At 34.7% G+C, this 14,838-nt stretch overlaps 3 protein-coding genes across 3 annotated transcripts; 2 read left to right on the top strand and 1 right to left on the bottom strand.

Moving 5' to 3' along the window:
- Window positions 1-4,328: 4,328 nt before the first annotated feature.
- On the bottom strand, window positions 4,329-8,406 carry PNPase (polyribonucleotide nucleotidyltransferase 1). Its single transcript, XM_088036230.1, has 7 exons — window positions 8,144-8,406; window positions 7,007-8,095; window positions 5,640-5,833; window positions 5,429-5,589; window positions 4,822-5,133; window positions 4,539-4,772; window positions 4,329-4,491 (listed from the first exon to the last, which is right to left on the bottom strand). Exons 1-7 carry the CDS (start codon window positions 8,260-8,262, stop codon window positions 4,366-4,368), a joined length of 2,235 nt encoding a protein of 744 aa, XP_087892356.1. The 5' UTR covers window positions 8,263-8,406; the 3' UTR covers window positions 4,329-4,365.
- Window positions 8,407-8,557: 151 nt separating this feature from the next.
- Window positions 8,558-12,233, top strand: cpa (F-actin-capping protein subunit alpha). Its single transcript, XM_088036242.1, has 2 exons — window positions 8,558-9,086; window positions 11,148-12,233. Exons 1-2 carry the CDS (start codon window positions 8,673-8,675, stop codon window positions 11,598-11,600), a joined length of 867 nt encoding a protein of 288 aa, XP_087892368.1. The 5' UTR covers window positions 8,558-8,672; the 3' UTR covers window positions 11,601-12,233.
- Window positions 12,234-13,033: 800 nt separating this feature from the next.
- On the top strand, window positions 13,034-14,042 carry LOC148180942 (glutathione S-transferase 1-like). Its single transcript, XM_088035181.1, has 4 exons — window positions 13,034-13,287; window positions 13,350-13,550; window positions 13,607-13,774; window positions 13,832-14,042. The coding sequence occupies exons 1-4, from the start codon at window positions 13,147-13,149 to the stop codon at window positions 13,982-13,984; spliced, it is 663 nt and encodes a 220-aa protein (XP_087891307.1). The 5' UTR covers window positions 13,034-13,146; the 3' UTR covers window positions 13,985-14,042.
- The last annotated feature ends 796 nt before the right edge of the window (window positions 14,043-14,838 follow it).

Here is a 14,838-nt window from a genome sequence, read left to right on the forward strand (position 1 = left end):
CCAATTACACTTTTATTGCACTCAGTCAGTCGACTGCAATTTTTAGTTTTAGTTGCCAAATTTTATTGAGCGACTAGACGTTCGCCCAAATGCATGCATAGTGTTAACTGACTTTAACATCATAAAAATTACAATTTTAATAAATACAAAATGCAGCGAATTTGAAGTTTGCAGACATAAAATTATAATTTTACGTTTATGAGAAAATATAGGTCAAATATACATAGAAACTACTGGATGTAACATGTTTAACGTAAAGTTTGCTATTTCTTCCGCTGGGTATATATTTTATTAATAAATCACAAACATTCCACCAGTTTATTTTTCTTTGAAATTTATGCGCAACTAAAGTCTGCACATTGTTAATTGTTTCTTAAAAATAGTTTCATAATATCCATTTACAAAACATAAAAGTGATAATTTCTACATTGAGAGGCATGAATTGGATCTTCCCTTAGGTAACCTAAAATAACATAAATGGATCTGACAAACTTCAAAGTCCCAAATAGAATTCAATTTCAATCTTTAAAAACATTAAATCGGTAATCCTGTACCCCCCATACTAATTCGACTAGTTATTTTCACCGATTTATCGTTTTATAAAATGCACTTCCGATATAAAACGCAGCTGAATTATCGGGCACAATAGTAATTTGGATCACAAGGCCGGAAAATGCTCTTTTGGTAGTCTGAGTGAAATTGCGAAGAGGCGGAGCCGAGTCGTGGCAACACGAAGACTTCCAAAACCATTTTCAGGCGTGTAATCTACATTATTTTTTAAGCCAATAAATTAAAAAAACAAAAAAAAATTGATCTAGTGACTTTTACTTTGCTAGGTTGCTGTCTAGCGACTATGTTGAAAATAAAACAATTTATTCTACTTCAGCAGACTTCTGTTCATTGATGACAGCTGTTTTCCGACCTATTTATATGTCTCCAAAAATGTTATAAAAAGACGGCGGCCTAAAAATAAACGTTTTTAATTTAAAGGAGAACAGAGTTTGAAGAATTTGAAATTTAAAATCGAAATAAAAGAAAAAAATAGAGATCTTAAATTGTAAAATTAAAATATAATTTGACGAAAACAAAAGTTCCAAAACAAAGACATTATAATGGTCCAAGAAGAATTTAAGTGAATCTGAGGTAAACGTTTTATCGTATCAAAGTGTCTAAATAGTTTGTAGCTATCAGCAATTTGCTTCCATTTTGCATACATAAAACCTCTTCAAACAGCATTTATAGGAAATAGTAGGGAACTACAAATAAACTATTAGCACAACATTATTGAAGTCATGCTATTACAGCTGCAACTTGGAACTTTGCCCAACAAGACGTTCTTTTATGCTATTTAGTTTTTAACACGAACTTGACTTGCTCCGGAAATAGAATAAAACTTCGAAATTTCTTTTTCAGTTACGAACAGTCCGTACTTAACTAAAAAGATGCATTGTATGTTGGATACCATTTAATTTTCATTAAAGTTCGTTCAGTTCACATTCCAATAAAATGCTCGATTTATGCATAATGCGTCGCCGACATTCGGATGTTTAATCATTATGTAAGTGCATAACTCAAATCGTTTGAAAGTATGTTCATGTTCCATTTTTAATTTGAAATTCAAATTGGATTTAATACCGACGCGTGCATGGTTAGTTGCACGTTGCACGATTCTCAAACGAGAGGAGAACGCACACCTAAATGGAAGTAATGTGAGCAGAGGAATACCATTACCTTCTCATATGTAATGGGATTACCACGAATAAATTAGCCATGATGCGCTTAGTTGCAATGTACGGTTTGAGTGTAACCAGGATAATTTCAGAATTATTACGTCCTATTTCGTATTTCCATTTAATTAAAATATCTTTGTACATGATGGTGCCAATAAGATGGCCAGAGAATGAGGACAATGAATATGGGTCTACAGGGATTCTCTTTAAATGGAAATAAGTTTGTAAATAAAGCAGCAATTCAAAGGAAACCAATTTTCAATCCCACTGTAAAGGGACGTTGAAGGGTTAGGCAAGATTATTTCCATTGGAAAAAGTTGAATTAATGGAAATTACAGCTGACCCAAAGCGACGATTGCTAATCCCAAGCTTTAGTAAAAGTTTGCACATCTAAATGCGTGGAGCCGGAAACAATCAACTTTAATTTAATATTTGTAAGTATAACTTATTATATTGTCATAAAAATGTTGCCAGAAGGGCAATCAAAATATGAGTCTTTTTCAAAATCATGGGTGATGGATAGTTTTAATATAAGTTCCCATATTTCAAGCTGGTTGGAAAATGTTAGCTGACAACGGTCATTTTTCAAATATATTGTTTGCATGAACAGAATTAATTTCACACATAATATACTGAATCTTCCACCGTTTCTATAGTCAGAGCTGACTTACGAGTATGTAACTTAATTTTGCAATTCATTCTCAAATATTAAGTTTCGAGAGTTTTTATATTGTGCAAAAATTAACATCCTCATTTTATTACACATACAGGGTCCACCCCCAAAGTCGTCTTTAATTTAATAAAACAACGTTTTTTTCGCAAAGTTTAGACACAGTTTGCAGAAGATTTAAAATAAAAACTCAGATATTTGTATCACAGTTATGTCGACAAAAATTGAATTCGCGAGTATTTCCGCAAAAACTCAAAAACTTCTAAAAATTATTGCGACACCAAATAAATTGTGAAAAAAAATTGTCAACTATAAGCGTATGCAAATTTTCAAAATTTTATCTTTAAAATTGAAGACAATTTTGAAGGGGGACACAAGTGTTGCCTTGCCGGACTCTGTATATGTACAGGATGTTATGTAAATGAAGCACCAATTCTCCCCTACAGAATCAAACATTGATTGCAGAAAGAAGTTCTAAGTGGAAATTTTCTATAGTCGTAGAATTCTATAAAAGGAATCACTTCACTGTAAGTCACAAACTTGATATTATGTATACTTATGTAGGTACTACAATTTATATGAAACCAATTCTCTGTATGCAGGGTGTTTTTGAATGCATGTACAAAACAGTTATGCGCCATTTGTCAAAAACTGATAAAAGATAAAATAACCCCAATTCACGTATACTTTCTACATCACTGGCAAAAAATGACTTGATTCCTAATCAACCAACTCGACTTTTTGTTTACTTACACATTGAAATTTTTACGTAATTTTATCTCGAAAACAAAAAGACTTACTAAAACTTTTTTCTCTTAATAGGCTCAACTTGTGAGAAGGAACTACCACACTCTTTTTGTACAAAAAATACCCTCTGTAAAATCGTCTAAAGACAAAATTAAGAATTTTAGCTTCTAAACTATTTAGACTTTTCAGTTTGAAGGTGCACACAAGCAGAATATTTTTCAAGTTGTTACATTTATTATTATTAACTTCTCACATAAAGAAACAAACAATACGTATTGGATCAATTAAAAGTCTTTCAAAATTGATAAACCAATGACCTGAGAATTATAAAAACAAAAATTTTAAAGCCTAAAAATTTGGCAGTTTTGGTTCTAGGTTCTAGGTAACCAATTTGTGTAAATTTTCGGTTTTTCTAAATCTAAAAATGCTCACCACAATTCTCTTGGAGAGTAATGAAAGTGGCTCGTGCGCTATACAAACAAACATAATGATTGATAGAACAGATATTAACAAATCACCTGTTATTTTTAAACTGGATGCGGTTTCAATTTCGTGATTTTCCAATATTCCCTCATTTTATGCATCGTACACTTCCTATACATAACATAACGTTTATTGTTATTTGAAAGATTGATGAAAACCACGATGCTACACAATGCAAGTTTGTGATATTATAAATTCGACACTCAAGGCACGATATGTTGTCCATCAGATGTTTTAAAATACGAGGCTTTCCGGTAAAACCTGTAAATAGAGTTGATGGTTTTGTCCTGAAAAAGCGTTTTTTAAAAACGAAAAAGTTAATCAAAATTCAAAAGCTATCAAATCTAATCATTTTAAAATTGTTAAAAAACGGATTGTTGATAAAAATGGTGAATGCGCCGGGTCAGATCGAGTTTATTACCATGTATAAATTTCGTTTTTCGAAATCAGCTTCCGTAAAACATCAGTATTGATCAAATTACTATTAGGCCTCAAAACCGAAAGTGAAAATTCAATAACCCACAAGTAGCCGTTGATTAAATGCCAATTAAGCCTTTCTATCCGATAAAGGATGATTGATTGGAAACTTGACATTTTCTCTGTGACGAATCGACAAAACGAGCTTTATCCGTTCTTTGTTTGTATCAACCTCCATTATATGAGCGAATCATTTTTCGATATTAAAGCAAATACTTTTTTTGTAAACAAATTTATTAAAAAAGTATAGTACAAATATTATTTGGGAGGAGCTTGTAGAACTTTCCGTGACAGCCTCATCAGCCCCGACACCGGATCCCTGCCAAAATATTTAACTTGTATTTCTTGTCCCACTTGTAAATCCAACGTCGAAGGGTGCGCCACCTGCAAAAACCGAATAATCAAAGCACAGACTAAAACGTGTGAACGACCTTTCTCTGATCTAACTGTGAGTTGTGGAGCAACGCCGGTGGCATTCCAGGATATAAAGTAACCATAACACCTATATCACGAATTTCCACAATGTTGGCAGCGTAAATTCCTCCGAATTCTAATTCAGGAACTTTCTCCGCTGTCAGAAGTTTATTTATGTATTCTTTTGCCTCATCCATCGCACTTTGGTTTGGAGCAAACATTTCAAAAGTATTGTCTTCTAGTGCAGATACCTGAAAGTCGTAATTACTAACCGAGAGCGCAGAGATATAAATCACTAACTTGGACTCCAGTTTCGGCAAGTAACTTCTTCAAGTTCATGCCGCCCACACCGATTAATTTTGATCGTTGGTGCGCTTCTACATTTAGTTTCTCACATACGGGCCAATTGTCTTTTTTCTCTATCCTGGGTTTGTCGATGCAATCGTGCATGATTTGTAGGATTTTATGTTTCGCGTCCGCCGCCTTTTGCAACGCTTCCATTACGACCTTTAACGGCAGACCCGGGATTTTGATGTCAGCTTGAAGGGCTGTTACTCCTTTTTTAGTGCCGGCGATTTTGAAGTCCATGTCTCCCATGTAGTCTTCTATTCCCTTAAACAATTCTTGTTGAAACACGCTACACGAGGAATGAGCAACAGTGGCATAATTCCAAGTTAAATTTCCCAACAAAAAATAATATGTTGTACAACAAAAACGGCGTCATAACACAGAACTGTTTTGATCAAAACATGATGTTACCGTAAAGTTATTTTCAAGAACAAAACTTTGCTAAACCGCAATGTGTAAAAATGTCACGTTTTCTTTACCATAATTGGAAACGCGCAATCTTTCCGAGGGTCGATTTTATTGCATGACATAACAGTGAGGGGTAATAAAACAACAATACCAATAAGTCGGTCAAAAGACGATAATCCTCGATATTTTTCTTCTCGTTGTCGTATCGCGTGACCAAACCAATTGCAACCCCCGCTGCTGGCGCGACAATAGGAACACCTGCATCCATTAGAGCCAAAGTGCCTCCGCAAACGCTCGCCATCGAACTTGACCCTACAAATTTACAATTTCAAGATCAAACATCGTTCAATCGGAACATTTACCATTCGATTCCAAAACCTCAGACGTCAGACGAATCGTAAATGGGAAATCGTCTGGTATTGACGGTGTTAACCCCTTTTCCGCTAAAGCTCCATGTCCTATCTCTCTTCGCCCTATTGGACCTATCCTTCCTGTTTCTTTTGTAGCGAACGGAGGAAACTCGTAGTGGAGGAAAAAATTTTTCTCTTTCACGCCGCTGAAAGGAAAATATCATCGATAAATCGGTTTCTAAAGCTGAAAGTTAAACTATTATCAGAGCGTTATAGACTCTTCTGCAAACAGAATTTGTTGCACTGTAAATAACGCTTGTATTGTAGCTTGCCGTGAAAATAGAACGAAAGAAATTGAGTTTATTCTGAGCAAACAGTGAAGTGAGTGTAGCTTTCGTTTGTTGAATGCAGATTACAAATGGATAAAATAATGAATGATTGGAGTTTTGCAAAAATTGAATTCATGAATGGTACCGAGACAATCAAAATTGCCATGGCAACGGATCTATTCGCTGTAATTATGGTTGCTATGGCAATAGGGAAACAAAACCACGTTTCCCTGGTGATTGAAGATTTGTGACATTAACGACAAACCGCCAACTAGATGCTTTGTTGAGCAAATGGCCATCAATCGCAACCGTTGCAACAAAGAAATGTGAGAAGTTCATACACTTTTCAGTAGTGTTTGCCCGGCGCCTCCACCATATGTAAAAGATGAAAACATGTTTGGTAATTAATTGTATCAGAGCCCCGGAACTTCGTAATAATTCTATTTATTCCAGTGCCAAGTTGTGTTGAATATTGTCAATTACAAACTCTAATATGAACGGGTGTGTAACTGGGACAAGTGCTCTCATTCCGAGCAATCTTAACGTTAAATTAATTTAAACACAATTCTCTGAATACAGACATCACAAAACTGTTCAAACCATTAATTATTTTGTGTCTGCTGAATTATTAACAAACTGTTTGACTTTAATTAGAAAAGCTATTTAAATAAAACGAGACATCGTTTATGCGTTATATGTCGTGATATTTTTGGTTATCCAAAATTGTTTTTTTACGAAGTGATTGAATCGTCAAACACCGTTCGATTTATTTAAATTTTTGAGTGAGCAGAGCTTAAACATTCCACACAGAGCGCGTTTGATGGCAGATCGACCTTCGGTGGTATTTGCTTATGAGAAAAAAATCATACAATCAATATTCGCACGCGGTGGAAGTTTGTCCTTCTCTCTTCAAGGGTTTTACGCTATATCGAATTGAAATGAATAGAAAGGTACTCAAAGGATTACCCAAAAAACCCTTAACTCAATTCCACTCCATGTAAAAGCGTTAATTTTAAAACCTGGAATCAATTCAAAGGCGCTTAGACTTACCTAATTAACATAGCCATTGGATCTAGCTTCATGGCACTTTCGTGAGAATCCAAAGTAACTGTACAAAAGACCTGAGTTTGTCCTCTTTGGAACATGGCACTTCCGTGTAGAGGCTTGTATAAATTAACTTTACACTCAATATTCCTCAATTGATCATAATCACGCCCGTCGCATCTTTTCTCCTCTTCGAAAATCAAATCCCGGAAAATTTGTTTGACCATTTTGTTGTACGTTTCATTTAACAAATTGGGATCAAGATCAGGGAAATTGGATTTCATTTTTTCGGTAACATCAGTCCTAACATCTGCTAAGGCATAATCTCTGCTTAACTTGTCGTGAGTGTAGTCAGTGAAAATTTTACGCACTCGCATTTCACAGAGAGACCTCACAGCTTCAATTACTTCTTCACTAGCTTCTGATGCGGGTTCTACCCCTCGCTTAGGTCTTCCATGAGATTTTTGTAATGTTTCAATGCTATTTACAATGTGTTGAACTTCTTTAGTTCCTAATTTTATTGCCTTTTGTAAGTCTTGCAGGAAAATACTATTGGCATTGCCTTCTAACATTACAACTAAGTTCCTTTTTGTGGCTGACAGGATTAAATTAAGACTAGAGGACTGCAATTCCTTGCGTGTGGGATTAACAACAACCTCATTATCAATAAAACCTAATCTGACAGCCCCAACAGGGCCATTCCATGGTATATCACTAAGAGCCAATGCTGCGCTCGCTGCATTAATCGAAATAACATCAGGATTGTTTACCCCATCAACAGCTAACATATTACAGACCACTTGTGTATCATAATAAAAATTATCTGGAAAAAGGGGCCTTAGACTTCTATCGATCACCCGCGACGTCAGGATTTCTTTTTCACTTGGTCCTAATTCACGTCGAAAAAAGTTCGTAGGAATACGCCCCGCAGCGGCAGATTTCTGTCTATAGTCTACTACTAATGGAAGAAAATTACTAGGACTGGGTTTTGTCTTTGAAACGGCTGTAACCATCACGGATGTATCCCCAAGAGTCGCAACTGCGCAACCATCGGCTAGACGAGCGTATTGACCCGTTGATATTCTAAGGGGGCGCCTAAAATACAGTTTAACACCACAAACAAGTTGTTTATGAAATAAATACCCATTGGAAAAATTCACGTCCACTTCAGGGGCACTGAGCTTGTCACTAAAACGTCGAAAGAACGTTTGTTTAAGTTTTGAGGTTCGTTTAAGGGGGTTCTTGCGTGTTATCAAGAACATTTTGGGAACTAACCTCAAAAACCGGGTTTCTAACCTCGAAATCGTCGGTTGTGTTTAGGGGAAAGCTCATTTTAATATCGTCATGTTGGCATAGTCTTAAAGCGTTTTTTGACAGTTGTGACAGTTATTGTAATAAAGAAAACTGTCTTTTCGCGAAAATTTACAGATGAAGCTCTTCTTTAAGGTCCGAGGTTGTGCTGGAAAAGTGCTCTCAAGGTGAAGAAGTAAGATTTTTTTGGTCAATTTGTGGTTATATTAATTTAATTTTAAATTATCTCAGGTGATTAGTCGGTAGAGGTCGCTTGGTCGTCCACCGCCACCTATCGCATTTTCACCGTGAGTTTCTTCTGGTGACGTGCTGGCAGCCGGTATGTGAGACTCCTTATCCTGTGAAACAACCCAACCTAAACATGGCGTCTGACGGTGACGAAATGATAACTGACCAGGAAAAAGTGCGAATAGCGTCCGATTTCATCCTCCATTCTCCTCCTGGTGAATTTAATGAAGTGTTCAACGATGTCCGCAAGCTTTTAAATAACGACGACCTTCTTAAAGAAGGCGCAAGTGGGGCGTTCGCCCAATACAACAAAGATCAACTCACCCCGGTTAAAATCGAAAATGCCGAACACTTGGTGCTAATCACAGAATACAACGATTTAGGGAACAGCAGGTTCTTTGACCCGAGAAGCAGGCAGAGCTTCAGGTATGATCATCTTAGAAAAGAGGCTTCAGACTACCAACCATATACCCCGGATCAACAAGCAGAGTCTTGGCGGGCGGCTCTAGATGCAGAATTTATTCAGTATACCAAGAATCATTATAAGGTGAGTTTATAGAACGATGATATTATTCCTGGTTTTAAGAGAAATTGGGGTTTTTGCATTGTAAGCAGAGGTCATGGTGAATTAGAAAGTGGTTCTTATTACAGTTCATTCTAAAATACAATCATAGAATCCAAAAAAAAGACTAACGTGCATAATTGTCAAATTCCGGATGACTAATGGCAAATGTCAAAAGTGACAAGTTGGGGCAAAAATGTGCATGTTCCTTTTTTGTCCTTAAATAATTAATTTAATTTTATTAACACCAACATAACAGTAAAAGCTGTTGTAATATGAGGCATCAATTAAAAGTTTCATTGTAATTGGGAACATGACCATATATGGAATATTCGCAGAACTTTGTATGTACACGTAAATCAAGATTATTTCAGTTATTCCCAGAATTGCGTCCAATTATAAGCTCTATAAATGATAAATTTCGTCTGACAGATCCACGAGTGGTTTAGTTAAGTTCACCTTTCACGTGGTCTTTGGAATTGTGGACGTACGTCTGTCATTTCATTAGTATGATTGTTTTGGCATCTGCACTCACTGAAAGAATACACTTCAACGACCAGTTTTTCAATTTTGGCTAACATTTCATTAGATTAGTAAATATAGGAACAACTATAATACTTTATTTATACCTAATGTTAATTAAGGCTCAAAAAATCGACCATAATTTATTTACAAGTTTCAACCACAGAGATAAATTTTGTTGCACTTTAGTGGTTAAGTGTAGTGACGTAAAATTTAATAGTTGCTCAAATGGTATGATTATCCATCTCAACCTTCATTTACAAGTTACTATGTGTAACGATAATTTCTTGTATTTAGGTTTTTGTTAATTATAAAAGATCTATGCCGCGAATTTACTGCCGTCATTTTAAAAGGATAATGTAGTTCGAGTTTCTCGTAACTTACATGGACGCAATTATAATCACATATAAAAATTAATTGCAAAACAATTCACTAGAAATATCTTAAAGCATCTGTTAATTAATCATTGTAAAATGACACCAATTCAACTGCTCATTGGATTATTACCTATATAACTTTTATATTCTTGCTGTGGAATTCTGACTATTTTCTGTTTGATTGTAATCATATTTAAATTACGAAGTTTAAATCTGTCAATTCAAACGTCAAATCAGCTCAGTTAAATAAAGGCGAACTTGGTACAAAATTCTTAAAAATTCAGTTGTGCCAACCCTTCTATCTTAGTTTGTGATTAATCCAATTAAAATATGTTATCAGTATCGGAGATAAGTTTTTAAATAAAGATTGTTTAGCATTTTATCATGTAATTTTAAGTTATCTTGTTTGCAATCCTTTCTAGAAAACTTGTTTGAAGATGTAGTAGACTGATACATAATATATTCGTCTCAAAGTACATATACATTTGCACAGTCTGAGAATAAAAGCTTCACCTGACATTTATAATTTAATTTGTCTCCTAGGTTTTCTAATTTTGTTCGAAAGTACAGTTGATATAGGGACTAGATATGTACGTGTAAAATCAGTAATCTAAAATAAACGAAAAAACATGTGCAAACGTCAGATTTTTTCAAAGAGAATTCTTGAGATATGTGGTTTATCTGGGATTCTGCACGAATTCATTCTAAAAATACTAAGATGCAGTTGCGTTAAAATGAGGTCAGCTTATTTTAATTTTTTTAAAGTCGGTGAAAAAACAATAATGATTCTATTTTATCCAAAGAGTTGCTGATTTTGTGACAATTAAATGCTAATGATTTTTTTATCATTGCTTCTCTTCTTCATCCAAATTCTGTGCATTAAATTTTTATAGTAATAAATTTAAAGTCACAGTTCAGCATGTCTTGGAAAATTTGTAGTTTTTATGAAGCACTATTGGATTACATCTTAGATTCAGACACTTTGAATTTAAATACACTGACAATGAGAACAAAAACAAGAACTTTATTTGTTTACTTTAAAAACTTTCCTGATTGAATTCACTTATATTTGAAGTTCTTTTTATGAGCGTTGGGTCTTTATTGATTTGACCTTATTTTCGTCTTAATGTTCCTGTTTCTTTTGTAGGACGGCGTCTGCAGCGTCGTGGGTCGTAGCCAACCAGGCAACCCGGTCACCCTAACAGCCTGCATCGAGGACCATCAGTTTCAACCTAAGAACTTCTGGAACGGTCGGTGGCGATCCCAATGGGCGATAACCCTCAACGGTTCATCAGCCGAAGTGCGCGGCATTCTTAAAGTGCAGGTGCATTACTACGAAGAAGGTAATGTTCAACTGGTGAGTTCCAAGGAGATCAAGGAGACAGTACCAATGTCGAACGAGGTGCAGACGGCTAAAGAGATCGTCCAACTGATAGAAACCGCCGAGAACACATACCAAACAGCAATTTCGGACAACTACCAAACCATGTCAGACACCACGTTTAAAGCATTGAGAAGATTACTACCGGTGACACGTACGAAAATCGAGTGGAACAAGATCGTGTCATATAGTATCGGTAAAGAACTGAAAACGCAATGATTGGTGGACTGAGTGTAACGAGATCGAAAAGAACGGCTATCTTGCGCCTTCTTGTTATCGCTTAGGAGTGTTGTGTATATACGGCCAGATCTTGTTAAGTTTATGACGAGGCAGGGATAGCCAGACTTAGTCTAATTACTACATTTGCATTTTTACCTAGCGATTATTTCATGATTCATCCAGCGGGGAAACCACCGTTTCTGTTGTCTTCGTAACTTTCATAACTTTTCAGTATAAAGTCAATTATTCTACTTAGATCAAAGGACCTATTTTCTACTGTTTTTATATCAATTCCGTTACGTCTATCCCTGTTATGGAATGTGCAATATGCTCAGCACAGGAACCGTCGCTTTCTTTTAATTAACGCCCTTATTTCTACATTATTCTATCAAATAACTGCAAATAACGTCTAATTCTTAATTTACGATAATGTATTGTCTTTTTTATTCAAAAAGATTTTATTTGTTATTTTGTATGTTGTAACTATAGGGAATTTTTCCATCTGTGTGACGAATAGGATTGGTCTATAAGTCGCTAAATTGCTGCCCTTATAAAGATGAAAATAATTTATATCTTGTTAGAGTCAACCGTTGTATGGGTTATTTTTAAATAAAAAATATTGTAAGTAGAAAATCGTTTCAAAATGAGTGAAGTCTTATCTTTACGAACTATGTATGTTTGGATTACATTACGAAATTGATATGAAATAATCATAAAATGTCACACCTAAATAAGGTGAATCATTTTTTTATTTCGTTTTTTAGCTACTTTTCAAAGTAAGAATTATAATAGTAGATTACTCAATATGTGAAGTTTGATGAATTTTAATCACAGGTGGACTTGCGAATGAGGTAATAGAGTCCACTGGTGATTCAAATTTATGATCAGAATAAGTTTTGGAGATTTGAAGTCATGTCTGTTCTATTATTCATATGGTTACTTTTATAGGTTGTTAGTGGGCTGTCATTCTTTTTTAAAAATCTCCACCTAGCATTTCTTTTAATTTTATCACATATTTTCAGCTTTTTTGTTTCGTCTTGTTTCGTCTTCTTATGTGTAGGCATTACTACCCCGGCTTCTAGCAAATATCAACGAACTATCAAAATGTTGCATAGTAAATCAGACTTCCAGGTAAAATTCAATTGGCCTAAAAGGTAGGCGGAATTAAACCAAAGTTATAAAATTCTGACTATAATAAAAAATTGATGTTACATCAATGTTCTAAAATGTACTACATAGTTTCAAATTTTTTTTTATCTCTGTATTATTCATTGTTTGGCAACACTGCCTGAATTTTTTTGAACGAAACAATTACCAAATTTAGCAACTAGGAGTAATATCAACAAAATTTTCTCTTGCTCTTGTCTACGATACGCCACTGGTAAACTGACTAAAAAAAGTGGCGGGATTTTTCAAATACTTTGATAAAACTAAAAATATACCTCTTTACGTAACCGGAATCAGTCAACAACCTGTACCTTTTCAAACTGGGTCAACGACATTGCAGTTGTGTACACAGTAAGAGCGGCAGTTTGTACCCATAACCATGGTTGTAACTTTGTACCATTTTCCAATGAGTGGACCATCACGTGGGGCCCTTTTAGCAGCGAAAGCTGTAGGTGTTCCTGTGGATGTTCAGATTCTAGATTTAATTGGTAAAGAACAACTAAAACCCGACTTTCTTAAGGTAAACAAATATTTGAGGTTATGTTAGGTTATGTGAGTTGTTTGTTTTTATCAAAATTTTAGATAAATCCTCAACATACTGTTCCTACATTAGTCGATGGAGATTTTGTTGTCTGGGACAGTCATGCTATTGGACCGTACTTAGCCAGAACGTATGGAAAAGACGACAGTCTTTATCCTCAAGACCCTAAAGAGAAAGCTGTAGTTGATCAACGCCTTTATTTTGATTGTGGCACTTTATATCCGAGAATACGTCAAATCTGTGTAAGTCAAGACCATTGGTGTGTTTATTAGAATATCTAAAACTGTCTTTTGATTAGTATCCAGTGCTGTTCCTAGGAGAACAAGAGATTTATGATGAGCATAAAACTTCCTTAGATGAAGCTCTTGGTTTCCTAGACGTTTTCCTTGAGGGCAATGATTTTGTAGCCGGGAAGAATTTAACAGTAGCCGATTGTTCGTTGGTCTCTTCTATTTCATCAATCGCCGTAAGATAATTCATGTAATTATGTTAATCACTTGAATGTTTAAACTTTTTTTGAAAGGCTGTTGGATGGGACATCACTCCATATTCTAATGTAGCCTCCTGGGTTGCACGATGTGCTTTAACAATTCCTGATTATGCGGAAAGTAATCAAGTTGGGGCTAATCAGTATGGAAAAGCCGTCCGCAGTAAATTAGCAGCGGGTCAAATTTAGAGTCATTGCTTTTTTGTATTTTTTCTAAGTAAATAAAGGAGTTTTATATTATAAACAACGTTTTAATAAAAACTCATATTTGAGCTTGCAAAAACCGTACAAAATGTTTTATCTCTGATGGATCCTGGAATTAATAAATCGGCTAAATTACACCCAACCGCATGAAATTTTGGAATTCGGTAAGTTAACACTTTCTTAAATAAATAAGCTTTCATATGCCAGCAATAAACCACACCATCATTAAATATTTTCGAATTCATTTTTGTCCCTCGCCTTTGGTTTTATTATTTTGTCTCTCCCCTAGCATACAATGAAGCCCTATAAAAATGTAATATTTTATATGCGACGTTCAAATTATAGTAAAGAGGTGATTGCGATTTATTTAAAAATTAGAAATAAAGATTACACAGATTGTTTTAACCTTTCTAGTAGTTAGCACTTTTGGGCAGTTTAGTACATACAGTATGTCCCCGGATTGAGTTCACAAGAGGGAAAAAAAGTTTATTTTTCATTTTACAAAAAAATGACAAAGGAATAACATTTTTTGCTTATTTCAAAACAGATAAATCTGCAATTAAAATTTCAAAATTATTAGTTTGTACTCTTAAAATTAAATTTTTTATTATTTTTATTTATTAAATTTTGTAATCGTGTTTAAATAATAGCAGGCTGTGGATTCGCAATATCAAATAGTGCGTTAAAGATTAAGGAAAAATTTACCCAATAATGTGTAAGTATTAAAAAATTCGAAAAAAATTCAATTGCATCCTTAACAATAATTGAGAAAATTCGAAACAGTCTTAAAGAATTACGAGTTAGAATTGAACTATGTGCTAAAATAGGTAATGGGTCAA

The sequence above is a fragment of the Gnatocerus cornutus genome, chromosome 1 (assembly GCF_029298725.1).
Source record: "Gnatocerus cornutus isolate USDA-ARS CGAHR chromosome 1, icGnaCorn1.1, whole genome shotgun sequence".
NCBI lineage: Eukaryota > Metazoa > Arthropoda > Insecta > Coleoptera > Tenebrionidae > Gnatocerus > Gnatocerus cornutus.

What these genes read in the sequence shown, in the direction of transcription:
- cpa (XM_088036242.1), top strand. Translation starts at nt 8,673, where the DNA reads ATGGCGTCTGACGGTGACGAAATGATAACTGACCAGGAAAAAGTGCGA. An exon ending in ATACCAAGAATCATTATAAG is followed by an intron (nt 9,087 to 11,147) that starts GTGAGTTTATAG and finishes TTTCTTTTGTAG; the next exon opens with GACGGCGTCTGCAGCGTCGT.
- PNPase (XM_088036230.1), bottom strand. Translation starts at nt 8,262, where the DNA reads ATGTTCTTGATAACACGCAAGAACCCCCTTAAACGAACCTCAAAACTT. An exon ending in CCAATGGCTATGTTAATTAG is followed by an intron (nt 5,834 to 7,006) that starts GTAAGTCTAAGC and finishes TTTTCCTTTCAG; the next exon opens with CGGCGTGAAAGAGAAAAATT. An exon ending in TGAGGTTTTGGAATCGAATG is followed by an intron (nt 5,590 to 5,639) that starts GTAAATGTTCCG and finishes GTAAATTTGTAG; the next exon opens with GGTCAAGTTCGATGGCGAGC.
- LOC148180942 (XM_088035181.1), top strand. Translation starts at nt 13,147, where the DNA reads ATGGTTGTAACTTTGTACCATTTTCCAATGAGTGGACCATCACGTGGG. An exon ending in TAAAACCCGACTTTCTTAAG is followed by an intron (nt 13,288 to 13,349) that starts GTAAACAAATAT and finishes TCAAAATTTTAG; the next exon opens with ATAAATCCTCAACATACTGT. An exon ending in CTTCTATTTCATCAATCGCC is followed by an intron (nt 13,775 to 13,831) that starts GTAAGATAATTC and finishes TTTTTTTGAAAG; the next exon opens with GCTGTTGGATGGGACATCAC.